The sequence below is a fragment of the Mercenaria mercenaria genome, chromosome 3 (genome assembly GCF_021730395.1).
Source record: "Mercenaria mercenaria strain notata chromosome 3, MADL_Memer_1, whole genome shotgun sequence".
Classification (NCBI taxonomy): domain Eukaryota; kingdom Metazoa; phylum Mollusca; class Bivalvia; order Venerida; family Veneridae; genus Mercenaria; species Mercenaria mercenaria.
Genome location: NC_069363.1, coordinates 5460699 through 5488340, shown reverse-complemented (window position 1 = coordinate 5488340; position 27642 = coordinate 5460699). Strand labels below are relative to the sequence as shown.

Sequence of the window (27642 nt, the reverse complement as noted above, 5' to 3'; positions counted from 1 at the left end):
CTGTGGTACACTTACACTAAGTGTATCATTTTTAGTGTCCCAGGTATGTCCTAATATTTTGATAACCGAATGTTTTGCTTTGTCCTCTGATGCAATTGATTCTAATAGGTCAGAACTATTTGAAGCCCATTCTCTTAAATTCATGGAGGCTTCACTAAATATCCTTTTACTTACACTATACAAGTCAAGTGCTTCTTGCCATGTGTCAGTGCCCGTAATCACATTATCCACGTAGATGTCACTTTGATTTTGTTGGCAATACTGTTGTTATAAGATTCCAAGTGACTTTCAATAGTTGCTCCCAACAAAAAAGGACTGGAAATAACACCAAATGGAACACGACAAAATCTGTACTCCTGTACATTTTCTTTATTTACAAAAGGCCGTTTTATGTCTCTTATCCAGAGAAATCTTGTCACGTCCCGCTGGTTTTCTTGTAGCCCGATTGTAAAAAGGCCTTCTCTATATCTGAAACCACTGCCACTTTATGTAACCTGAAGCGCATTAATAATCCACAAAGATCACTAAGTATTACTGGGCCTCGATACAAGCATTCGTTCAAACTTTTGTTCTCTTTTCTAACTTTCGCAGATGCATCATACACTACACGTAATTTCGTTGTAGTTTTTTGTGGAGTAATCACAGCATGGTGTGGAATATAATGTATCGCTCCATTTTTCGTGTTGTTATCTACCTTTTCAATTACACCTTTGCTAAGTTGTTCCTGTATCACGGTGTTGTATTTCTCAAGAATCTCAGGCTTGTTTTTCATTCTTGCTATATTTGATTTCAACCTTGAGAATGCAAGATGTCTATTTTCCGGTAGTTCTGGATTTTCTTCTTTCCATGGCCAGGTCACAAAGTACATTCCATTTTTATATCTCAACGTCTCTTTGAATGTCGCCAGAGCAACCTTATCACTTATTTGACTTTGATTTTCACATTTAGTAATTCCCAAGGATTCGATCTTCCAAAAGTCATCCAAATCTGGCTTTGTTGGAACAATCGAGTCGACACTTGAAAACACCTTTGTTGCACTGATATTTGTTCCGTGTGTAAGAATTAGCATGTTTGTTTCATTTTCATTTTCGCGTGTTTCCTTTGTTCTGCCTGTAAGTATCCAGCCTAACTTTGATGCTAGTAGGTAAAGTCCTGATGTAACCTGAATCTTTTGTAACATAACAATATCCAGGTAATAATCGTTTCCTAATAGCAAGTCTACATTTGCTGATGTTTCTGCTGGTTCAAGTGTATCAGCCATATCTAAACTTTTCAATAGGTGCTTTAAGTTTTCATCTGTAGACATGTTTATTTGTCTTTGCTGTATGTTCTCACTTATGACTGGAACAATATTTGCACTGATTTCAATATACTCTCCATTTTTTAACTTTAAGCACAATTGTGTGGCATATGTTTTAATAATCTTCGGTTTATCACAACCAAATGTGACTAGCTTTATTTCTTCTTCCTTGCCTTTCTCTACACCGAGCTTCTTGGCTAATGACTGTGTAATGTAAGTTCTCTGGGATCCAGAATCAAGTAGTATTCGTGCGTGTTCTCTGGCTGTTCCTTTGGGGTTTTGCACTTCCGCTCTTGCTGTTTGCATTAAAACCATTTCACCAGATGAAATTAGCACGTTTTCCTCACGTATTTCACTATTCTTAGAAGAGCCTGTAGTCTCTGAACTAACCGCACAAACGTCTGTCGATTTGAATTTGTTTGGACACAAACTACGATGGTGAACGTTTAGTCCACTACAGTATACACAACTTTTATTCCCTTTACATTCATCTGAAGAATGTCCCACTTTCAAACACTTATAACAGCTTCCCTTTAACTTCTTTTTTCTTTCATCAATAGTGCGAAAAGTAGGACATTCGTCACCCCAGTGTCCCTTTTCACAATATCGACATTTGTTAAACTTCGTGTTTACTGACTTCCTTTGTTCGGTAGTAACTAGAGCCTCGGCAGAACCTAGTTTTCCAGAATTGTGTAAAAAACTTGGTTCTCGAAACTTGTTTCCGTGACCATCTCTCCCTTTCGGCGTATGTCGACTCAGAGAATTCTCATTTGATCGATTTCTACTTGAATCTGATATTGATGATTTTTTCTCTGCTTTCTCACGAGCTGTTACATAACATCTGAGTTTGTCTCTAAGGGTTGAGACAGTCCACTTATCCACTGTTCCTTTTTGAATTTCTAGTTGAAGCAACACATCTTGAGGAAGTTTTGAACGTATCATTGAAACAAATACGTCCTGATTGATATTTTGATGAAGCACTTCTAGACTTCTAAGATGTTTTTCGACTTTGTCCAAAAGTATTCTCAAACTTTCTGTTTTGTTGCTTGCTGGATACAAATTTATCATCTGGTTATAGTGCAAGTCAATCACTTCTTGTATATTTCCAAAACGATCTTTCAGAATTTCGATTGCCACATCATAATTTTCTTCAGTAAGGGCAATACCCATTATGGCCCGTTTGCTTCCCCGTACAACTTATTCCTTAGATATGTAAACTTCTCGACGTTTGAGAGCATTTTATTTTTATGGATTGTACATCCAGATGAATCCCAAAATTCAAACCACTTAAGTTTATCTCCACTGTAAGGTAGTAAGTCTAGTTTGGGTAATTTTACTGATGATTTCATGTGTTCTTTTCTCTCGTTCATTTCTATTAGCTTTTGTTGTTGTTTCATTTGATTAACAACAATATTTTGTAATTCATATTGTAATTCTACAATTTGGCTTGCACTTACCATTTCTTCTTTTCTTTTAGACTCTTCTTCTTTCTTCTTTAGATTAACATTTTTTCTTTCATTTTATTAAGTGCAATGCAATTGTCCGTAACCTTTTCACAAAGAGAACAATCCTCTTCAAGTATACTTTGGGTGTAATCAGCTTCTTCTTCACTAACTGCACTTGCTATTTTATCCGTTTGAATTTCAAGTTTCTCAGTATATATCGTCATTTTCTCTACACATTTTTCAGCACTCTCTATGCATTCATCCTTGTCACTGAATTCTAAATCACGTTGCAATATTCTTGTGCAGTTTCAACTTCCGTTTTCAAGATGTTGAAAAATCTTGTCCTAACGCCTTTTAAATACGATATTTTCGACATTTTTCCTTTTTTTTTACACTTTATTCACAATCACAAGCACTTATTATCGGTGTTTCTTTGTTCCCGGGTTCCGGCGCCAATTATGTAGCGAATGCCCCAGTTTTTAAATGCTACATAATATTTTATTCTATTTTTGAATGATAACAAATATCCATATCATTTAAATCATATTTTATTTTCTTAAACACCTTTTTACTTCTATAAATCCCAAACTGAAAAATAACCTTTTTCTTTTAATATAATACACCTATTTATAGTAATTTCAAACAATGCAATTCACATGAAAAGCGTGAAAAACATGAACAAAAGTCCGCCGACGCTGATCCGCCGGTAAACATAATCATTAAATTAACACACATCCGCCATGCCGGCGGATACATATAAATGAATAATATTGCATACTTTGCAACAGTTCAAATTTATAATAAGTTCGCGTACTTCGCGACAGCTTTCGCCAACTGTCTATTGTAATAAGGAAAGAAGTTTATGAATTTTTCATCTAACATTCATCTTTCATCTAACAGTTTTCAAAATTTAATTGCAAAACTAAACACCGCACTTTAACAATTTAAATGGTTCTCTTTTAATTTTTCGCAACGGTTTCGTAGGGTTGCAATTTTGTTTCGTTTATCCTTAGACGAATAATTACAGCAGTAGTTTGATGAAGATTCATGAAGCGGTTCATGAGAAGAGGTCATTAAACGTGTTTATATTTTTAGCTAAATTGGTCCCTATCCCCATTTGTAACAAAAAAGCAGGAGACCTTATGATATTGTTACACATCGAGTTTGATAAAAAAAACAATTACATTTTAGTGGTTAATGCGAAGACAGAGACAGGCATATCTACTTTTAGCTATAGTGGTCACTAAAAGGGCCCAAGTTCCTATATAAATAAATTTGGAAGAGGACCTTATAATGATGCTCCAGACCAAGTATGACAAAGATCCACCAGGCTGTTCATGAGACGCTGTATAAAGGCAATTCTAGTTTTAGATCTAGCAGCCCCTAAAAGGGTTCAAATGTCCCAGCTGAAAAAAGTTGGCTGCGGGCCTAATAAAGATGCTACAAATCAAGTTTGATTAGAATACATGAGAAAAAATCAATTAAAGGATTTTTTTATTTATTATTTTTATTTATTTCTAAAATAGGCCAACTGATCCCGCTATAACAAAGAGCATATTCGCTATTCATGAATCTTTGGACAATAACGTCACACCTATAAAAAAGTGAAGGGCAAGCGAAACATACATTTGTAAATATTTCTGTTTCATAGTCATATCACATTGATAAACTGTATGCAGTGTACCTTCATTTCAGGGTAACGAGATTCAGTCATTATATAGCATATATATAATAAAACAGATTTCAACTGAGTTCAATATTTGCATACCATACTAAAGAAAAATATTCATATATAATAAATCAGTTAAATAATTTATAACAAATATATCAAAGCAAACAAGTAGTCATTTTAATATGCAACCTGAATATGTCACAAAAGCAAGAAACCTTTTCATATACAGACGACAATTGTAACAAGGAAAATCTTTTAAAAAGCACTTCTCTACATAAAAGACTCTTATCACACCCTTATTCATGTGATACGCAGACCGTATTCAGCTCTCTCTTTAATTTGATATATGTTGGTATTGAACAGGTTTTTATCATATTTATTAAACTTACTTATCATTTTGAGATATATCAATAGTCTTGCTAAATATACTGAGCCAAAGTTAGCTTTAAAACTGTGAACAGCGTCGTTTAGGACAAACGCTTTGTCTACATTCACTCATCGTAGCACAATCAACAGAGTGAGAGAAATTGACACTCTCGTCCAATCAGGCAGAGTGTTGCATAAATCTTCCATTTTGATAAATTACCTATAATGCGTTATCAAGTAGTTTGATTTGCAAACTGAAGTCACGTGGCATAGGTAACGAAAACGAATTTAGACGGCGTCACCGAAAGACGCAGTTCCGTAAATGTGTACTATGGATATCAAACAAGTGGTAATTTATCTTCCATTGTGTACCGGTCACATTTCTCCAATACATCTTATCTTAGAAAAACAACGCGGAGTTAATAGTTATTTCAACGTTACACAAAAAACTTGCCTGAACTTCCCTGGTGAAGTTCCGTTCTAGATTACAAAACCATTCTGATTGGTTAATGTGAAAATGTATGTCAATCGTCATTTCACTACAAGTGTTCGCTAAAATGTGAAAATGCAGCATAAATGTGCAACATGAATAAAATAAACAGAACAGATGCAGACCAATGTACTAGTTCAAATTAAAGATCATATACAAGATGAATTTCATTCATCATTTCGAGTTTATTGTAAAAATGTGATTTTTTTAAATTCTGTTTTTGTTTGTTTACATTTCGCCAAAAATGTGCATACTGCCGTGACCTCTAAACCGGATGTTCATTAGGGAAGGTCAAGCAAGTTTTTTTCTGTAACGTTGACGAAAGCATAAACTATGTTGATAATCTCAGCAATATGAAATATTGAGACAATGTGACTGGTGCACGATGGAAGATAAATTATCGCTTGTTCGTTATACTAGGTAACCATTCACCGAACTGTGCGTTTAAGTTGAGAAATTTACGATTGAAACGGGTTAGTATATTTTCCCGTTTATGACCATGGTTCTTATAGAATACCTAGGGGTAAGGTATAACATGTACAGAGGCATTTTCTTTCTGTTCTGGTGCCAGTGGGTACCGCAGGTACTACGCTAATGTTTACAAAACGAGCGAGGTCGGTGAGTGATTTTTTTCATTTCTGTCATTTTATTACAGATTTTATTAATAAAAATATAAATCCGCTTCAAAATTATCTATAAGGTTACAACACAAAATGTCTTTCTTTTTTTTAAACACTCTGTGTAACTAGTAATAAGTTTTTATCAAGTCTTCGTCGCATACATACACCGTAAAAAGATATCGGTATGTTATCTGTATTGTTTTGTTCTTATATTTTTACAAACAGACTGAGTATTTTGCTAGTTTGACAATATAGTGAGATACACTAGAATAATATTATTATTCACTTGCAACATGTTACTAAATGAACTAAATAACGGTTTTAAACTCTGGCTACGTTACGAAGTAGAGTGTCTTAGTTTCGTTACAGGAATGTTTAACTACAGTTCGAACATCGGCCAGGTTCAGTCTCCATTCCAATCCTCAGCAGCCGGATTGAGATCAACTTCATGCTACTGCGTAACAGTTTACAAGTGGCCAAGATCAATTCAAGTATCTTGCCGCTGTGCTTACCAATGATCCGTCGTAATAGAATGAATGCCAGGATTGCATATGGTGTCTTTAGCCAACATGTACACTCGAAAATTTCCATTTGATCATTATTGTTCAGGTGTTGGTGTGACTTAAACCAGCTATTATCTGTCTTTTTAAACGCATTATATGACAACATAATAGCAGGCTCGGTTTACTTGATTCTTATAATGAAGTGTACACATTCTCTCACACTCCCAGCACCTGGCTAAAGCAGATCCCAAAGGTCCAGAACTTATGACAACACTGAATTCATGTATGGCGAGACTGTTTATGGCCGTCACAAGGCACTGAAAAATTGATTGTATTTGTGATAGTTTACAAAATCTAAAAGATCATTTGGAAAAGTAGAATGCAACCAAGCAAAACTACAGCAGATAGGTCAGATTGAGAATGTTCATCGGAGATCGCAGCCTCCCCAAAACGAAACCTACAGCACGCAGACGTGCACACCACAAACACACACACATACACATACACGTGCACACACACAAAGCCAACACACGAGGACAAAACGAACAAACAAAGGAACACACACACATACACGCGCGCACACACAAAGCCTACACAAGAGGACAAAACGAACAAACAAAGGAACACAGTGGGGCACCGCCTTGGAACGGTCAGTGACAAAAACACCATTGGGGAGCTTAAACCGGTTTATGGTGCGCACCCAACCTAAACTTGCGTAAGGTGTTGTGCAAAAATTTCACAAACAATCATCTTATCAAATTATTTAACTTTTAGTTGAGACACTGAATGAAATATTCGAAGGACTAACCAACACATTTTAGGCGAAAAATAACTTATGTCAAGAATCCATAAAAAGTGAGTACTACTCTTAAAGTGACTAGTATTACAAACTTATTTACATAAGAATTTTGCGAGATATCCTTACAAATTGCTAAAACTATTGTGCAGAAGGTAGTAAACGCTTTTAAAATGATGCAGAAAATTTACATTCTTCTTACATTTTTACAAACTATATCTAACTTCTATTTTCACCAACTTTATCATTTTTAGTTTCATATATGAGCCGCGCCATGAAAAAAACAACATAGTGCATTTTCGACCAGCATGGATCCATATCAGCCTGCGCATTCGCGCAGACTTGTCAGAATCCATGCAGTTCGCTTTCAAAGCCTATTGCTGGAAGCACAACAAGTATAACTTCATTTTTCACGAATGTTTTACACGTAGTTTTAATAACATTATGTCATGTCTATTCCATATATTTTTCTACATTTTATATGAACACCACTCTTAAAACAGGAATTGCTCACGAATTATAGTATTTCAATTATTTGAACATAACACACATTTAAATAGATGGATGAAAACAGAGCAGTAAATGTTTCAATTCTTTCAGATATCCTATACAGATTTTGGGATTCAAATGTGGCTTTGCAGCAAACAATGCATATTAACTTCCATATAAAAACAAATACACGTTACGTTACTAAAGAAGTTACTGTAAAATAAGCAAATGGAAAGCAAAATAAATGTAATATAAACAGTTTATTTGCAGTAGACTAGTCGCTTTATTGGTATTTTCTGCAGAAACTGTAACATCACTTTCCCCTCCTGTAGCGCCTGGGATTGGTTTTTCGCCAGCATCCGTTTCTACTGAGCTGTGCATAACATCCTCATCTGTAGGACCACTTGTTGTTTCTGTTGAAGCAGAATCTCCCATAGTACTTTCTGGATATTGCATATTCGTATCCTCTGTTACTAAACTATTAGGACTTGTCATCCCCGAGATGGGTTTTTCAGTTTTGTAAGTTGTTTGCGTGGCGGAAGAAAAGGTCGTATTTGCCGATTTACTATCATCCAGACAGTAAACGATCATCTCGGGATCTTGCATAAAGATATATCCCTCATAACAATCACACTTATAGCTTCCAATTGTATTGATACAAATTTGGGAGCAGGCATGCTTATCCTCGCATTCATCGATATCTTTACACTGCTCGGGTTTCCCATGACCTTCCTCGACCAATATAAAACCTTTGTTACATATACAATGGACCACCATAGTTCGATTTGCAAATTCTTTGATGTCACAGTGAGTATTATTGGGACAGGTGTGACTCCAACATGTACTTTGACCTGTAAACAGAAAGCTAATCTGTATAGGCTTATATACATTTTACACATAGCAAAAATACTAACAAACTAACTTCATAGATTTTAGCCAATATGATTTAATACAGCATCACAAGCGATCTTGAAACATCTGACAAATGTTGTCAGCCCATTTCTTTCATTCGTGCATAGTCGCTGGAAAACCTTAAGCAAAAAGCTATAATTCTATATCCATAATATTACTATATAAGGTTTCTTAGTGAAAGTTTAACACTGGTGTACATTTTTTCAAAATTTTACGTTATAAATGAATTATGAATTAATCTGTTGGATTTCACTGCTTGTACATTTTACAATGGACATAAAATGGTTCCGTTTACTTGCCGTTTTATAGTTTAACTTGGGTCAATATGTCTTTTCGTTGTATATATATATATATATATATATAAATTTGTGTATTTTACTACTTTTTGTTCACGTTAAGTGTAATATCACGCCGAAACAACTGTAGGCAATATGACGTTTTCTCAGCTTTTGATGGTGAATGAAGACTCCATGTGACCTCCAGGCACTATTTAATAATGGGCAGGTATTCGGTAGAACCACTGTCCTTCCGTAAGTCAGCTGGAGAGCTTCCTCGTATAAAGGAATTTACAAACAAAGCGAGATTTTTAACCAACAGCGGGACAGTATAGGAACATTAACCACTCAGCAAAGGAAACACCCTTCTGTGTATGACTAATTGCATTTCTACCATTTACATCAATAGTTTGATTTATTAACCTGATTGTTTACATTAGTTTACCGTGCTTTTCTGGTTGTCTTTTTTGTAACTTACAGAGCTTAGTTTATCTGCTTGCTCTTTTACAATGTAAATTTAGTAAACTGGTCTAAACTGCAGTTGCTTTGTTTAACTTCATGCATTTCTATGGTTAGCATTAGTTAGATTCCCTGTTGTTGTTTAAAGACACATCTGACAGTTTCCTATATGTATATAGGCAAAACTTTTCCTACGGACAGAATTCCTTTAAACTTTGTGTACTGAGAATCAAGTTTAAAACGGAAATATGTATTAAAAACCGGTGCTTGATCTTGATTTATCTGCCCTTCAAAACAGATTATTCAGTTTTTTTCCGATTTTCAAGGGCAGACAATTCACCACCAAGACTGGGTACTTTATGATTATACTTCCACAGTATACTTCCCCTTTTCAATGTACGTTAATTTAACAGAATATGTACAAAACTAACAAAATGTACGTTATACTTACAAGAGAATAATTATTTATATGCGACAAACATTACAGAGCGAAATTTACAAGTGCAAAAATAAAATGCAAATTCTACAATGATACAACATGCTTTATACATACACAATGAATATATGAAAGATATCGTTGGTATTATACATACAATCATCAGATTCGTCAGACCCATCAGCGCAGTCTATATCTCCGTCACATAGCCAGCTGGTATGAATACAATGTCCTGACGTTCTGCATTCAAACTCAGTTGGAAAGCAAACAGGTCTTTGTGGACTGTTGCGCTCAGAACAATTTTGTCCTTCGTCACTGGAATCTTGACAGTCAGCATCTCCATCACATACCCATTTGATGTCAATACAACTGGACGTGTCTTTGCATTGAAATTGAGTGGATAAACAAGTTGTTTCTGTAAGTAGAACGTATTAAACTAGGGATTAGTTTAGCCGATATTCAAGACCAAGAACGACAACATTTATATAAAAACATATAATTTTATTATTATTATGCTTTACACTAAACAAACAATCATATGTTACAGGCCATAAATGTTAAATATTATATTGTCAATAGAGATATTGTTGTCCATAGGTACTCAAACGGTAATAATTAATCTTTACAAATGATTTCGGGTGTTTTCGTAATTTTACCTGATCACTTTTATTCTTTTTGAAATTACATAATGTCAACAATGGGGTATAAGAAAGATCTATTACTTCTACTCTACCACAGATTCAATTTAATGTCATGAAATTGCATCGATATAGCGCTTATTTATACATTTTAACATAATTCACGTTTTTGTACTTTTAGTCGTTTTGTTGTCGAATTTATTTGCTGATTTCTTGTTTTTGTTTGAATATGATACTGCATATAAACAATAAAAAGTTGGCCGGATTACTGATATTTACAAAGAAGAGTGTTGAATGTAAGTGAATGTCTTTCTATAGATTAACCACCAAAGTCATAATTTGCACGGCAATGGCCACCATGTTACGCATAAAAAGCTAAAACGTTGATAAGGCCGGACGTAAGACTTGAACCTATAACCCTATAGTCGGTAGCCATACGCTCTGTCCACAAAGCTATTTGTAAATATGTCATAATATCAATTTAATTATGTATATACCGACTGATTTATAAAAAGTATTATCATTAAATCTACATTTATTGTCATTGGTCTAGACACAGTCACATTAATTTCAATGAATACTCATAATGGCAGGTACGAGGAGACAAACTCCAGCAGTGACGTCTTAGCATTTGGTGTCATAGCAATGAAACGTCGTGTAAAATTTAAGATCAAAACACTGATTAAAAATGACAAACACGCTGTAAATGTTATATATGAATGGCTCTATTCTCAAGTATGCCTTGAGTTGTTAATATTCATAATCTGTTGCAGTTTGTGTTAGGTCAATATGTGGATCCAACAACCTTGTGAAGCCCTAGGTCGATATTACCATTTCCAGGTAGATACATTCTTAGGTGAACCTCATTAAGAGGCAAACATTGTACAATGTCGCTATTATTTTCGGACACCGATCATAAATTTACGGAGACATACAAAATGTTCATGCTTTAAAAGAAACACTTTGAATTGTCAAAAAGTTTACGGACTATAAATGCATTGGCTGACTCAGCGATTGATAGATATGATTCATTTGAATTTGACAGTAGCTTTTGAAAAAAAGTAAACGTATTATCGAAATATTCACTATTTAACTTGCCTGTATAGGTTAAATTATTACATGGCCGCTTATATTAATGGCCGGTCTATTGTTTTTGTCTTTGACTGATTTATATTTCAACAATAAAATTTACTGCTTTAAAGTCATTTCTTATCACCGGTAAAGCAACACTCCATATAGTGACAGGGCAATAGATTTTATTACGCATTTTATAACTCACAAAACTATGATTTGTTAGTTCAAACATTATTTTGCGTTTCTTATCAAAAAAGAAAACACGCTTATATTGATTGAAAAGTACTTGCAAAATTTAGCATTTAACATAGTTTACACTAATTGAGGTTTAGCTACGTAGATATCAGTTATCCCAAGTAAAAAGGTGAATTTGATTCAACCTGGTTACAATTATTACTTTCTTCCGAAAATACTAGTCATTATTTTTAATTGAAAGTTAGCTAAAAATATGGCATTTATCCCATGTTTAGGCTTCTTTTTAATTTACTTTATGGTACTAATACTGCATTTTTGTTTAGTATTAACTGTAGTAAAGTTTGGGTTTGAGAAATACATCATTTGCATACAAGTATAAGTATGTTGAAAATAAAGTGTTTTTATAATGAGTGCTCTGTGTAAGACAATGACCATCAGTTTCTTCTATTAATGATCACATAATGTCAAAATCATAGTATATGAGAATATTTAGGTATTTGACTTCTTCAGTAGAACTATGTTTGCGTGTTCTGACCGCATTAAAAATTAGAAATTAGTTTTGCTGCATTCTTCGTCAAACTGAAACATTCCTGGATACATGCGAATCCTACAGTTTTTAATGATGGAAAGAGATCAAACTATGTCGTATGTAAGGGATGGTACAGCACTAGGGTACTACGTAGAACAACTGTTCTTCCACAAAGTCAGTCAGCCAGATATGATTTTCACATGGACAAAAATACCTTTGCAAATAGGCTTTTGAACCTTCCAAGGCGGTAAAAGACAAGTAAATAAAAGCAAGAAAAGTGAACAAATCGGTTGTAATGGGCATATATCAAGTTGAAATTTACTCACTGCAGTTGACTTCATCTTCTCCGCTAGGGCAGTCATTTTCTCCATCGCACCTCCATCTGATGTCCACACAACTTCTATTACACGTGAATTCATTCTCTGCGCATGTTAGTGGACCTGAAACATAGAACGAAAGTTTTAGTACCGTAGCCAGTTTGTCCTATTATATAGCCGCGCGGTAAGATATTTAGAGGTAAGTGGCCCATATCATAAATCTATTTTATAAAGCTTTAAAAAAGGGTTTTATAACGGACACGCGTAGTAATAATGCAAAAATACTCCTTTAGCTTATTGACCAAATATGCAACAGACATAAAATCAACATATAGGGGCATTGTAACGGTTCGCTAATTTTACTGAAATTAAATGAATGTTTTGCGTTATCTCGGTCAACAACTTAACTTTATAACGAATTTCTATTTTTACTTACGAGTTTAATAATGGTATATCAGGGGAGCAACTACTGGGAAAATTCAGACTACACAAATGCAGAATTAATTTCTAGGTCAATGCCAGTTTGATTGTCTGTTAGGTATAGCTTACCGCAGTTCTCTTCATCGGACGAATCTCCACAGTCTGCAGTACCGTCACATTTCCAGGTCTCTGAAATACATTGTCCAGTGTCACTACATTTCCATTGTCCTTCTTGACATTCCTTTCTTCGCAGATATTCAGCTTTTGAATAAGAAATGAAAACATTCAAATTATGATTATTTATGCAGAGACATCGAAAACAACGAATGCATCCACGCATGTCATAATTTTGATAGATAAAGACAAGAAAGTTTCAGGTGATTACAAAAATGATTGTTTATTTGAGACAGTGCTAAGCCATGACAAGCTGATTACTTGGACTACATGACAATGCTTGAGCATTATTACTGATTATTATACCCCATTTTTGTCTACAATAATAAAATCCCATTAGCCAAGAAAGAGATATTTTGACAATCAAAAACATTTTCAACCTTTTTTGACACGTGACCAAGCAAAAGTGACTGTCACGTCATGTGACCGTGCTGATATTTTGAATGTCATGTAAGGGAAAATAACTGCTTCAATTATCTTATGAAATGATTGCCTCCCTTGAACACTTATAGTAGTGACGTCACTATTCAATATTTACACAGGCGATTCAGACGACAGTGACTGACTTTTATGTAGATTTACTTAATTTTGTTCGGTATAATAATAAATAGATATATGGCAGCGTGTGTGACATTGATATTGTCAGCTCTCGCCTCGGGTGACATTCTGTCCTCGAGTTGACAGTATCAATGTCACACACGCTACCATATGATATTTATATATTATCAATTGCTTACTTGAATAGAACAAACGTTTGGTCCAGACAATGCTTAGCCATGACAATCAATTGACGACATAACTGTAACCCAGGTTATAACAGACAATTCCTAGACACTGATAATTGATTGGTGACTGGAATAGTGAGATGATGCATGAGCACTTATGCTAAATCGGTGATTGTATCTAAATCAAGTAGTGCTTGAACACTGACAATAACTAAACTACTTGAGTGGTGATTGGGGAGAGGAGTATGAGGGAGTATAGATCAGAGAACACTTGACCACTTAAAGTTAATTGGTAAGAGTATCTAGATTAAAGAAAAGTAATGTGATAAAAATGATTGAGCACTGATAATGAACCGGTGGTTGAAATAGTTTGAGCAGTTGAGTACAACCAATAAATGCGAAATGAATATTAATTGGTTATTTAAAAGAGACACAGATTAGTAAATAACCAAACATCATACAAAATTAAATGTTTACGTAAATATTAAGAGAGTTTAGTATAGATCATGCATGGAAACTGATAATCAATTTATTGCCTAAACAATGGAATACTTATTAATTACATACTAGTGCTTCAGCACAAACAATCATTTTATCACATTAATGGTAGTAGATTTTACCACAAACAATGCTCAAGCAATGGAAATTAATTAACCACGTAAACTTTAGAAGAGATTGGTAGAGATAATGCTTGAAAACTGATAAACAATACAAGGGTTTATTACAGATAATGCTTGAGCACTCAAACTTAATCTTAAATTTTTACTTACTTAAACAGTTGAGTAAGGTGTCAGGATAATTATTTGTTATTATTATGGAACATTTTATCATTACGCTGTTTATCCATATACTGTAGATATATACGGTATAGTAGCTTTACGAGAAGTTTATCTTATGTTTGAATGTCGGGGGGTGGGGAAAGGTTGAGCATTACTAGCTATGAGATAGTCAGCAGTCAACTGTAATGTAATCGTGTAAACACATAATTCGTCTGCTTGACATCTAAAAGCATTTAATTCACGTTTCCAGTTGATTTTATTTTCTTGTACCAGAATGAAACACTGGATTTTGGTAATAAATGTATTTTGTTGTTGTTGTTTTTTTTTCAAATAAAGTTTTCTACATATATAATGTATTTCTTTGATGTATTCTTTTCTTTCCTTACAGTAACAAGTCCCATCTACATCACAAAGTAACTGCAAAAACGTTGCATTATCTTCTGTAGGCCTAAAAAAAATTCTTTGTTTCCGGTAACATGTTCAAAAAAATTAGGGTAGGTAGGTCGGAAAATTTTTATTTTTGGATTTTTTTTTTATTAAGGGAGACTTTTCGGAAATTACTTTATGTCAAAAATTGAATACAAATATGGGGGTTATGCCTTTAGAGCATCAGTAAGTTGATTTCTAACATCACTGGCCATGTTTAAAGCATAAAAAATGCAGTTTTTCAACTTTTTGTTAAAAAGTTGAAAAAAAATATTCTCCAAGGCCATAAAAACATTTAGGGTCGGGCCAAAAATTTACGGTAGGTCGGGATACCGGAAACAAACAAATTTTTTTACGCCTTAGTAGATAGTATGAGCTGGACTATTCTGATACGTGATGTGGAAACATACTTATATTTCTTATTTTAATGGCAATTACTTTGTCAAAATTAATTCAATCATTTTACTTTTAAAATAGGCACAACTATGTTTGGCACTGACAATTCCTATCATACAAATCTCATCAGTTCATCAAAAAGGATTTTATTATTACTCTACTAAAATTCAAATTGAAGCTGCAAAGCTTGCCTTGACACTGAACCTTCTTGTACAATCTGGAAGAAATCCAACAATTAGCTATAGAAAAGTCAATACAATTTACTTACGTATACATATAAAAGGTCCGAAAGACCATTGATTAGTAGTATATCAGTTTAAATAGCTAACAGTGAGACTAACCTTGGTACAGAATTTTTCCACGTTTGGTGGAAAGTCAACAAGTTGTGCGGACAATTCACAGAAGTACGTAAATGTCATATGTTTATTTTCTAGATATTTACAGTGGAGAAATACCCTGAATGCTTATCCGTACCGAAGGTAATTTCAGGCACGGTCTTACTAGAATATCCAACCATCCTAAAGCCAGCCGTTGACTCACTAAAATTCTACTTTCAAACCCATAACGGGAAGTGGCAAGTGGGTTGTTTAAGTATAAAAACCATACTGCTCGGATAAGGAATATCCCAAAATTAAGTTAAATGTTTACTCACTGCAATTTGCTTCATCATCTCCACTAAGGCAATCCATTTCCCCATCACACCTCCATCTCATAGGCGCACAGCGCCCATTGCATATGATTTCATTTTCAAGGCATATCTTCTCGGCTGGAACACAAATTATAGTCTCATGACCTGACAACAGCAATAATGAATAACAATGATGTTTTCTGTGCCGAAGAAAATATTCGTGTAAAAGGTGACCAAAATCTGTAAATATTTCATAACAGTGAACAATTCGAACGGAAGTTTAGGTGAGCTAATCAATTTATTATCAATGCTTTTTCAAAGTATTTACCTCAACTCCTATAGTGGACGCAACTTGACCCCGATGTTTGACCTTTGCATTATAATACATAATGAGGCACAACATATTATTGAAAAGGAGTGTACGTAAAACACGAGCTGTACGAGAAAAGGGAAATATAAATTTGTGTAAATGTAAATAAGTGTATTGGAAAGTTTTAACTGCTCAAATGAAAATATATATACTTTGATGCTGCACTGTATACAAACTAATTCCATATAAATATACACAGCTACCCTAAGCACCCTTGATTTCTATAATGAAATAACCGATATGAATAATCAGCCTAAGGTCAACCATCGCGGTCAAGTTGCGACTACTATATCAAGCTATGTTCCAAACATGGGAATAATTATGTAAACAAAGTGTTCTGCAAACTATTTGTCGTTCCTGCACACTGCTCTTTCTCTCATCAATGTCCTCTATTATTGTGTGAAAAACTAAATTCCTTGATAGGTTTGAAGTATTACGGACATAATAACAACAACAACAACAACGACAATAATAATAATAATAATAATAATAATATATACTAAAGTGAGGTTAATCGAAATGGGACAGGTAGACTTAAGATTCTTACACAGTGCCTATTGTCTATGTTCTTAATATCATTGTTTGAAATATGAGCCAAATGCATTGAACGGTTCTTGAGTAATCTTAATGACACGCATAACTGACGGACGACACTGTCAACAGTCATTCGTCCTCTGATTCATGTGAGGAAGATGCCAGTAAGGTCAGTACTGCTGTGCTACCTGGCCGCCGTAAATAACTGATTTATTACTTTTTTATCCAGTAATACAGGCAAACAAGCAGGGTAAGGATGGTCATTTCATTAAACTGGTGTCAGCTTAAGCGTTGCAAGTGCAGTCGCTGTTGTCTTCCAACTGAAGTTTTATAACAAGTTCTTAGTTATGACTCTTAACTGTTGCCCTTATCGCCATAAAACCTCACACAACACACGGATTCATCTATTAAAAAGACAGGCAAGATTCCGTTAAGGTTCAGGTATCCCAAATATTAAGGTCCCGTTTGCCAGAAAGTGTTGCATAAAGTTTTACCAGTATTGCATGGTTCTCAGCTGTACTTCTAAAGTACTATTGATTTTATTATCAAACTTTACAGGGTAGCTGGCTTTGATAAAGGACACACACTTGTGTTTTAGCGTCTTGTATGCCCAATATCAATGTCACTGAAGTAAGATATTATGAAAGTGTTGCTTAAAGTTATTTGTTTTACTTTTTGCCTTCTGTCCCTATCATTATTAAATCTTGAGATTGGTCTTAGTGACGAGGAAGATAACTCTTTCATTCCTATTGTACCTTTTTTCATTGACAAATATCTTCCTGATATAAAACATCTGGTCTCTAGCATACGTATTCGTCCAGCTAGCACACTCTTTAATGGTTCAAATACAGTTTCACCGATGACCTTACTTTATGAAAAGTACCAAAATGGTGCCAGAGTTTGAACACGTCAATGTGTTTTCTACTGTATACGTATTAGTATTACGCTGTTCCTCTTTCCCGCTGATCTCTCCATTTTTGCACAAAGTTAGCCGCTTTGCTATTCCACTAAGATAAACTGTTGCACTAGCTCTCCGTGTTCAACTCATATATCCCTGTGGCAATCAGATATCCCTTTTTGCTAAAATTTCCTGTTTTACTATACTCTCCAGTTAAGTCAAGCTCTCTCCGTTAAGCTAAGATCATTAGATAATGTTTCATTCTCCGTGTTGTGTTGTAGATTTACTTTAGCGCTACAATCCCTTATTGCACCAACCCATTCCTGTCACGTTTTAGTCTCCAAGCTGCGCTAAGATCTCATTGTTATGTTAAGAACTTCCTTTTACACTTCTAAGTTCTTCCTGTTGCACAAATCCCCCACCCTCTTGTGCTTAGATTTCCGTGTTGCACACATCTTCCCCTCTTGCGCCGCTTAGATTTCCATGTTGCACAAATCTCCCTCTCTTGCGCCGCTTAGATTTCCATGTTGCACAAATCTCCCTCTCTTGCGCCGCTTAGATTTCCATGTTGCACAAATCTCCCCCTCTTGCGCCGCTTAGATTTCCATGTTGCACAAATCTCCCCCTCTTGCGCCCCTACGATTTCCATGTTGCACAAACCTCCCCCTCTTGCGCCGCTTAGATTTCCATGTTGCACAAATCTCCCCCTCTTGCGCCGCTTAGATTTCCATGTTGCACAAATCTCCCCCTCTTGCTCCCCCTCTTGCGCCGCTTAGATTTCCATGTTGCACAAACCTCCCCCTCTTGCGCCGCTTAGATTTCCATGTTGCACAAATCTCCCCCTCTTGCGCCGCTTAGATTTCCATGTTGCACAAATCTCCCCCTCTTGCGCCGCTTAGATTTCCATGTTGCGCAAACCTCCCTCTCTTGCGCCGCTTAGATTTCTATGTTGCACAATTCACCCCCCCCCCCCCCACCCCGCTCTTGCGCTTAGATTTCCATGTTACACAAATCTCCCCCTCATGTACTTAGATTTCATGTTGCACAAATCTACCCATTTTGCGCTTAGATTTCCATGTTTCACAAATCCCCCACCCCCACTCTTGCGCTTAGATTTCCATGTTGCGTAAATGTCACCTTCCTGAGTACAAATCTGTTGCTCAAATTTCTCGCAGTCATGTTTTAATCTTGTGACAAACTGATTCACTAAGACCTTTCGGTTGCGCTTATTTCCCTCTGTTATGCTTCATGACTGATTAAATTTACTATTTTTGAGAATGCATAATATCCTGCTGTTAAAGTCGTTTGAACTGGCTAGTAATATCTTTTCAAAGAGTGCACATCCATATGCCTATAATAACCTATAAATGAAAATTCATCCGGTTCGTCCTGAGAGGCACATGTCCAGCAGATTGGTTGATTGTCGGTGGTACAAGTACGATTCCTGATATAATGCAATGACTTTTTCCATCACTTAAGCTGTGAAGTTGCCATATAACTTGAACTGTGTCAATGCTATTCTAACCCTGCTACTATAATGAACTAAAACCATCTTTCAATTTGGACAGCACCATTAATTGTTAAAAGGGGTGCTAACCGAAAGGATGCTGACTGAATAGCGAACAGTGCAGATCTTGATCAGACTGCACGGATGTGCAGGCTGATCATGATCTTCACTGGTCGCAAAGGCAGAATCAATCATGTCCAGCATGATAATGGTCAAAACAGCTATTAAATCATTAACAGTCCATATTTACTAGAATACTAAAGTATTGTGGACCTACACAAATAAAGTCCTATTCATGGCATAATTTATTCTGATATAAGGAACTTCTGGGGAGCTAACAAAGTAGCTGGTTGAAACTTTTTTTTCTGGTAAACACCAGGAAAATAAATATATTAAATAAAATACATGTTTCTGCACCAAGTTTTCATTTCTAATGTCATTGCTGTCCGCGTTGAATATTTTTAAACAACTGAATCGAACCCATTATCATTTGGATTTATATCTTACTACAATTCTCTTCATCGGATGAGTCTCCGCAGTCCGGGTCACCGTCACATTTCCATGCCTCTGGAATACACACTCCAGATCCTCTGCATTTCAATTTTCCTGGTGGGCATTCCTCTCTAAGCAGGTCTTCAGCTTTTGATTAAAACGTGCATGATTATCAAATTCATTGTGTGCGAATGACTATGTTATATTCAAATCGCTAGCTGCCATGCAGTTTAGTCTTCCAAGTAAAGGTGTTTTAATGTGCATGCCTAAATGTCAGTAGAAATGTTAAAAGTGTTAATTAAGCGATTTGAAAGATATTGGCTGCGTTAGATGATTTGATAAGTGCAAACTTTATTGTTTGCAGTGCCATGATATAATTGTTTAAAATGTTGTGTCTCTATATTACATTTTCAAGTGTTTCACGACAGTATTTGATATAGTACTTTACAATAAATGTAGTGTCTCTTACAGCCACCGCGGTTAACATACAATGAAATGTACAGCTTAATAATGTGTAACGCAGAATGACGTCAGCATCGATCACGATATCGAGCGAAAAAATTCAGCTGATCATTTTGTGACATTTAGATGTTCCAAAAGTCAAGTTCGTCGAGAGTAGTGCTTGATAATTAAGTATCATTAACTGCGTTAATATCAACGTTCCCGGTTATAAATGTCTGACTTGAAGGTATAGTAGACACAAAATTCATATTTGGAAAAACGAAAAAAATATTACATATAGTTTGCGTAAACATCAAACTATCATGTTATTTGTATTATTCGTATCAACGGTACTGTGCATTAGGTTTGAAATACTACACACTTCATACATGAATCGCTAAACAAAGTGTAGATGTGAACTACAACATTTTGGTACGATTAGGTAGTAATTCGCCGGATATGCGTTCGTGGTCTTCTGGAATGTAGTTCATATCAGTATATAGTGTCATTTTCCCGTAAAGATGTCAGATATAAACTTTACAGCTGCTTAATTGTAAAGATGAATGTCTGATTTACGCTATATGCTTCCAAGTGAAAGTAGGTAATAACATAAGCTTTGGTATTTTTGATTGCCTAAAGGTAGACCTTAACGACTATACGTTCTTGATTTTGCAAAGAAAAATTGAAGGCGGATAATTTCAGTTTAAAAGGTATATATTCCTTATTATAAGATAGCAAAGAAAAAATGATAATCTTTTTCCTGGAATTTACCTGCCTGGTACATGTATATGGAAAAATGATTTTAAGATAATCGTATTGCCTGATAATTAGTTTGTATGAATTAAATATACTTAAACTTACAGTTTAAAATAAAGCTATGCCCAGCTCATCATATTCGTATGTTATATAGATCTTAAATACATGAAATAAGGTACGTCATTTTCCAGGCTCAAAACTATTACGCCCAGTCCATCCATCATAAATACGTAGAGAAGCTGTTAAGATTTTAGGAAACCATGTAAATTATAGATACTTAGGAGGCCATATATTTCGAAAATATTATTCTACAGTGCGATTTTAACACATATAACGATAATATCTGAATACTAAATATACAACAATAGAAGAAGGGGACTAGAAGAAGGGGAAGTAATTCAAATGTTCTGACGTCGAAGTAACAAGGGACATAACTGTGACGTCAAATAGGGGAGTTCATGACTTAATAACTTTATTTATATACCCTGTGAATTGTCTGATTAACTGTTACATTTCATTTTATAAAATGGAAATATTTTAAATTTTGGTTCTCTTGTTCAGCAATTGTCTATATGACAACTTACAGGTTGTTGTCTTACTGCTGGGTCTCTAATTTGTTGAGAAAGAATTGTTCTTCTATTTTTTAATTTGTCTCCTGTTTGCATAGTATTCATTGCAGCCATACATGTCGTAACATAAAGTACATTTTTCACATCATATGACATGCTTTCATTTTCATAAAATGTTTTTCCATTAAAGTTTAATTAACAACTCTCACTCGTATCTAGTTACATAGGTTGCAGTTTGGTGGTCTTTTGCATTTATAAACTCTGTTATTTGTCTGGATATAGATTTCAGAAAATGTTGTGAGAGTTCATATTTTCTTCAAGTTTGTTGCAAGCTTCTTTAAGATTAGATTGTCTTTTGCTCTTAATGATATTACTGGCTTGACATTTCGTTTCATGTCTCTAAAATTGGTATATTATTATCAAGTACACCTCTCTTTATTATTTGGGTTATCAAAATGTTATTAACCAAACACTACAAATGTCCGACTATAAGTATTTACCAATTTTCGACTCTTTATACCAGATTACCAAAAAATCTCATAAAAGAAAAACTGGTAGTTTTAATTGAGGAAACATTTGCAAAAGAAAACGTTAATTAAGTGCGGTGTTTATATTTCGCAAAAAATTCGTTTTGCAAGGGCTTGTTCAAAGTTATTACGTCATAAACTATGGGAGACTTTCACTATTGTCGTAAAGAAATATAATACAAACCTTAAAACGCTTTTAAAACTTAGTCTTACACACCCGGTATACTATGGGGATCTAGTTTATAAAATTCGGAAAATTAAACATAATACTTATTTTAAAGGTGCTCGCGATAGTTTTTCCGGACGGCTCGACATTTACCCCAACACCGTGCCAATTTGGTAGTTTCAAATCGATGTAGCTCATTGCAGAGTTGGAGCGGTCTTCTGTGCATGCCCGGAAGTGATTATCTAATGTCGCGTACGGCAAAACGCATCTAGTGTATAATATGTATGATATACTGACAAGAGTTTATGGTTAGTATTACCATGGTTAAAAAATATATACATTTAAAGTACTTTTAGTTCAAATTGCTTCAGTTCGGCATATACTGGAGTCTGTAATTTATACCGACGTTCCAACCCTGCATTGAGTCACAGCTTGTTTCTAATCCCGTACCGTACCCATACCGTACATCCGTATTCGTAAACTGTAGGTTTTGTTCGGAGAAAGGTGGAAACTTACATCGTTCTATGACATCAAAATACTTCAGAAACACGTTAAAATCTGCTTAGTAAGAAATCTGCCGATTGATAATTTGATATATCTCCAAGTCATTTGCTCAAACACTGAAAGAGTTTCCGTGGCATTTGTCGAGAAGCCTTTAATCTGTACTCTTTCAACTTAGTGGGATGATTGGCTAAATGGAATGGATAACACCTATTGCATTTAATATCTATATGTTAAAGGTAAAGGATGCGGCAGCCGAAATGATGAAATGATTTCTTCCTAAAGAAATCCAGAAAAAAAAGTTTCTACAAACACACTTTCAGCGACTTTATTCCAAATGTTCCTAAAGTGAGCGACCTTGGGCCATTTGATCTTCTTTTTAAATATCTCTGCCTTAAGCTGTGGACAAATAAAGAATACTGTCAAGAGTTTGGCTGAATATACACCCTTGTTAGAAATAAAAATTGATAATGTATTTCGTACCAACCTGCGTTGTATATATGCCCGCCACACCCCACCTCGATGTAATTTGATTTAAGCGAAATATAATATGGTGACCTATCAATTTTCTTTTTGTTTAAGATCAGGTAGACATAACCAAAGGTATGTGCAGAGTTTGATTTAATTATATTATGTGAAACTCGATAAAATGGCATTTGTACCAACTTAAAATTGACAAAAATATGCAAAAATAGCCCTTGGGTCTCTTGAACAAGTATTCCTTTCTTTCAATCAAAATCATGCCCATGTCTTCGTGGATGGGAAATAATTGAAACAAGCTGTGACCTAGTATATTTTTATTTCATTTCAATACATCATAATGATCTTTTAATACAGAAATTTCATCAGATTTTATTATTGAGAAAAAAATACAATTGTACGAGTCTTTAATCAAATTTTGTAAATTGTTAAAAATATCTCTTCTTCTTGTCGTCCGCGACTACACTGTCAGACCAGTAGCCTCGATGAAACTTGCGGTTTGCCGCAGATCCTCAATGCCTCCATACAGTTTCTGGTGGATTGAGGTATCTGTCGGCCAAGTCGCAGCTCGCTCCTGGTCATGCCTTTTACATCTCTGAAGTATATGCTCCATGGACAAGTTGGCGATGATGTCAGTCTGTATTTCTTGTACATGTGAGCATTGAGCTTGTTGTGCTCTGAGCGGAGCCTGACCATCATCACTTGTTCAGACCGATCAAGGAGATGAAAAGCATTTTCCTCCATCCTTGGTCTCTTTAGTGCCTTGATGATGGTGACTTTCTCCTTGTAACTCACAGGTTCTCAACTTGGTTGTTCTGACTGAGCTCAGTAAAAAATATCAAAAGGGATATTATGCGAAAATCGTTAAGCACAGTGCATGTTTGGTGACTGATCCATCTACATTTAGTCGCTACGCTTTCTATTTGATAGTGCAATGACTAATAAAGTGTAAGACACCTTGATGTTTTTTCTCCTAAATCCTACAAAAACGGACGGAGAGGGATTTTTATCTTGCAGTCCTTAAATATTAGGCTCTTGATGCTTTGAATTCTAATAAGTTGTTGAGTACATTGGTGTAACCATACCTTAGATTGACCCTATTTATATATTTTACGTTATATGATCTGGTATTTTGTCACTACTGTTAGAATCTTTCTTTCTCACCGGGGATTGATTTTATTTACACTGACAAGTCTAACTTGTTGAAACTAGGATAAGTGCGAGGTTGGCATACCCTTAACGCATTTCAGCCCCCAGTTTCCTTTATATAGGTTACTGACCTTCCGAGGCGGTGCCCCTACTTTCAACTTGTTTTCGGTCTCGTATTTCGTGTTGCGTATGTTGTCTTGTTTGTTGTTGGCGTTTCCTTCCTCTATCTCACCACTATCCCCGTCGCCCTCTCCTTTTCATATGAGCGAGTTGTCGTGCCCACCATATTTTGGCCGCCAGTCGTCCTTGGGCGGTGTCCGAGTGTTGTTTTTCCTGCTTGTGTGTGTGTGTGTGTTTGTGTCTTGGGCGGTGTCCAACTGTGTTTTTGTCTTACTTAGAATGTAAATATTCATCCTAGCATTTTTCACTTCTCCCAACACCCGACCCTTTTATCTACCCCCACCCCCCAACAACAATTTTTCCGTTACAGCTTCTTTTTGTTGTATGCCTACTTGACGATGCATGGCTCTATTATCCTGTTTTGGGATGCTCTTTGTTTCCAGGAAATATATCCTTACCTTTCATTTTTCAAATGTAGATACATAGGGTGCGATTTCATTTAAATTGTTTGCAACCGGTCTGAGAAGAGTTTCTTTTTGGTAAACTGTTAGCTTATTCGATCGCCTTTTTAATTGTTCTCCATGAGTAGTTTCGATTTATTAAAGAGTGTTTAATAGTGTTTAAGTTCTTCAAGTCTTTGAGTTTAAGTTTGGAATCCGATGCAATTGTTCAAACACGCCTTGCTAATTTATTGGTTAAAAACGATTTAAATAAAATCATATCCTATGTATCTACATTTATTTGTGTGTGTGTGTGTGTGTGTGTGTGTGTGTGTGTGTTTTCTATACTATTCTTATAGAATGTTTTAGACATGTGTCTCTTGTAGGCTTGATTTCTAATTCACGAAGGCTCACATCGGAACTAGTATCCATTGAAATTATTTGATATTCCATTTTTATGTGTTAAATGCACATGAGCGTATTGAAACTCTTTCTTTGCATTTGCTTATCAAACCTGATGACGACTGATTCTTTTTATTGCCTATTACTGTAAACAGAATATTATATCAAATTTGCACAAATGTTAACACCACGTGTTTTTTTGCGACACATTGAACATGTTTGATAAATAAGTATACCATGTGTTAAGGAAAGCACATTTTTCAAAAGGGGCTACATGATGTATCAATATTGATTTTACAATAACATGCGATTCAGTGAGTTCAGGTAGCCATAAGATCTAGAAAATTTAAATAAAATTCAAATGAGTTATCGCTAGATTTTTATAAGTAAAAGCATCCAGATTTAGGTCAAATGTATCCATACTGACCTTCGCGATCATGTTATTGAACGTTAAGAGGAAACTGCAATTTTGTGGTTTCTGCGGAATATTTATCTTTAGAAATGACATGTGTAGGTTGTATAAAATGAAGAAAATGTATCTTCTGTGAAACATGTATAGTAAAGTGAAATGGAAAAACTAAATATATCATTACCTCCGAGGAGAGTTATATATCCACAACAAATCGACAGAATAAGCAGTCCGACACATATAGAACATTTCTCCATTTCAGTTATAAAGAACGTTTTTTTTATTAATTATAATTTGACTGGTATTGTTATCATTTCTAAATCATGTACCTAAATTTCAAGCGCGTTTTGTATAGTTAAACAAAATACTAATAAGATTTTTTTTGTCTTAAAGTATAATCGGAAGTTCTCATCAAACTCTTGTAACCAAATACTTTAAACAACAGTGAACACACATGTTCACACTACGTGTATGTATGTAAGTCGCCATATGACCTAAAATTGTGTCGGTGCGACTCTAAACCCAACAAACAAACAAAACTACGTGTATGTTTTATGTACACATTGAACATTTTTCTATGAACGCATATGAAAAATAAATGGTTTCACATTCTGTTAAGGATCGCGCACTTTTCAAAGGGTAATACGTACATGATATATCAATATTGATTTTACAATAACATGCGATTTAGTGAGTTCAGGTTGCCATAAGATCTAGAAAATTTAAATAAAATTCAAAGGTGTAACGTTGGATTTTTAAAGATTAACACATCCAGGTTTAGATCAAATGTATTGATACTGACCTTTCACGATCATGTTATTGCACGTTTAGAGGAAATTGTGCAATTTTGGGATTTCTGTGTAGTATTTATCTGTAGAAATAGTATGTGTAAGTTATATAACAACTAAACAATTTATCTTCTGCGCCAGTCAAGCAGTAAAAATCTTTGATTAAAGAGAAATGGAAAAAATAGACACTTACCTCTAAGAAGAGTTACATATCGAAAGCAAATCGACAGAATAAGCAGTCCGACAAATTTAGTACATTTCTCCATTTTTGTTATAAAGTACGTATCCAAATTACAACTCGTAAGATGTTTTTCATTTACAAATCATATACGCGTTTGGTCTGGCTATGAGATTATTTTCATTTTAAAATATAATCCGAAATTTTCATCTCAAACTCTTGTACTTTGTAGATAAGTAGAACAAATAATTTTAGATAAGAGTGACTTTAGAAAAACTGATGATTTTGGAGAAAACAAACTATAATTTAACTAGTAGACGTGTCACATATATAAAACGTATGATTTCATGTGTTAATGATTATTTTAACTGCTTTTGTGAAGCGGTAATGAAATGTTACCAGATGTTGTGTAATACCGGATGCTTTAAGCTTTAATCAGAATCTTGATTTTATCAAAACATGTGAAGGACGTAAAGTTCATGCTACAGTTAAGTTTCCTTAAACAATTCCAAAATGCATACAAAAGATAGATATGCGGTATCATTATGGATGTAAATGCACATAATCATAATGATAATGTACTTCGTCTTTTAAAAGGTCAGAAATTACAGTGCGCAATATGAATCATGTATTAATAAACTCAAGTCGGATCTAGTCAGGTTTATGTCTTCCGTACGTACAGCCGTACAGCGTGATAAACAAGGTTAAAATAAACATGTCCTTTTTCATAAAATTATAAGAGACATTTTGATTTATAAATTAGTTTTATGAACAGACTTCATGCACAGACTGAATCAAACCGATATTTTGTTCCGTTGCATTCAATAGATGTTTTGTTAAGTTCAAAGTCA

The 27642-nt window shown here is 34.8% G+C and overlaps 2 protein-coding genes across 4 annotated transcripts; both read right to left on the bottom strand.

Annotated features, from left to right (window-relative positions):
* Positions 1-415: 415 nt before the first annotated feature.
* LOC128555445 (uncharacterized) lies at positions 416-2470 on the bottom strand. The gene has a single exon (XM_053537722.1). It carries the CDS (start codon positions 2468-2470, stop codon positions 416-418), a length of 2055 nt encoding a protein of 684 aa, XP_053393697.1.
* Positions 2471-3277: 807 nt separating this feature from the next.
* LOC123525938 (very low-density lipoprotein receptor-like) lies at positions 3278-27215 on the bottom strand. Of its 3 annotated transcripts, none has more exons than XM_053537778.1 (7): positions 26807-27215; positions 19881-20012; positions 16089-16202; positions 13066-13197; positions 12526-12639; positions 9921-10178; positions 3278-8532 (listed from the first exon to the last, which is right to left on the bottom strand). In XM_053537778.1, the coding sequence occupies exons 1-7, from the start codon at positions 26877-26879 to the stop codon at positions 7892-7894; spliced, it is 1464 nt and encodes a 487-aa protein (XP_053393753.1). In that variant the 5' UTR covers positions 26880-27215; the 3' UTR covers positions 3278-7891. The 3 variants fall into 3 exon arrangements, with proteins under 3 accessions (XP_053393753.1, XP_053393752.1, XP_053393754.1); XM_053537777.1 differs by lacking the exon at positions 26807-27215 and adding an exon at positions 26010-26329; XM_053537779.1 differs by lacking the exons at positions 19881-20012; positions 26807-27215 and adding an exon at positions 26010-26331.
* Between the last annotated feature and the right edge of the window lie 427 nt (positions 27216-27642).

What these genes read in the sequence shown, in the direction of transcription:
- LOC128555445 (XM_053537722.1), bottom strand. Translation starts at nt 2,470, where the DNA reads ATGGGTATTGCCCTTACTGAAGAAAATTATGATGTGGCAATCGAAATT.
- LOC123525938 (XM_053537778.1), bottom strand. Translation starts at nt 26,879, where the DNA reads ATGGAGAAATGTACTAAATTTGTCGGACTGCTTATTCTGTCGATTTGC. An exon ending in ATCCGATGAAGAGAATTGTA is followed by an intron (nt 16,203 to 19,880) that starts GTAAGATATAAA and finishes TTTGTGTTCCAG; the next exon opens with CCGAGAAGATATGCCTTGAA. An exon ending in AGATGATGAAGCAAATTGCA is followed by an intron (nt 13,198 to 16,088) that starts GTGAGTAAACAT and finishes CTTATTCAAAAG; the next exon opens with CTGAATATCTGCGAAGAAAG.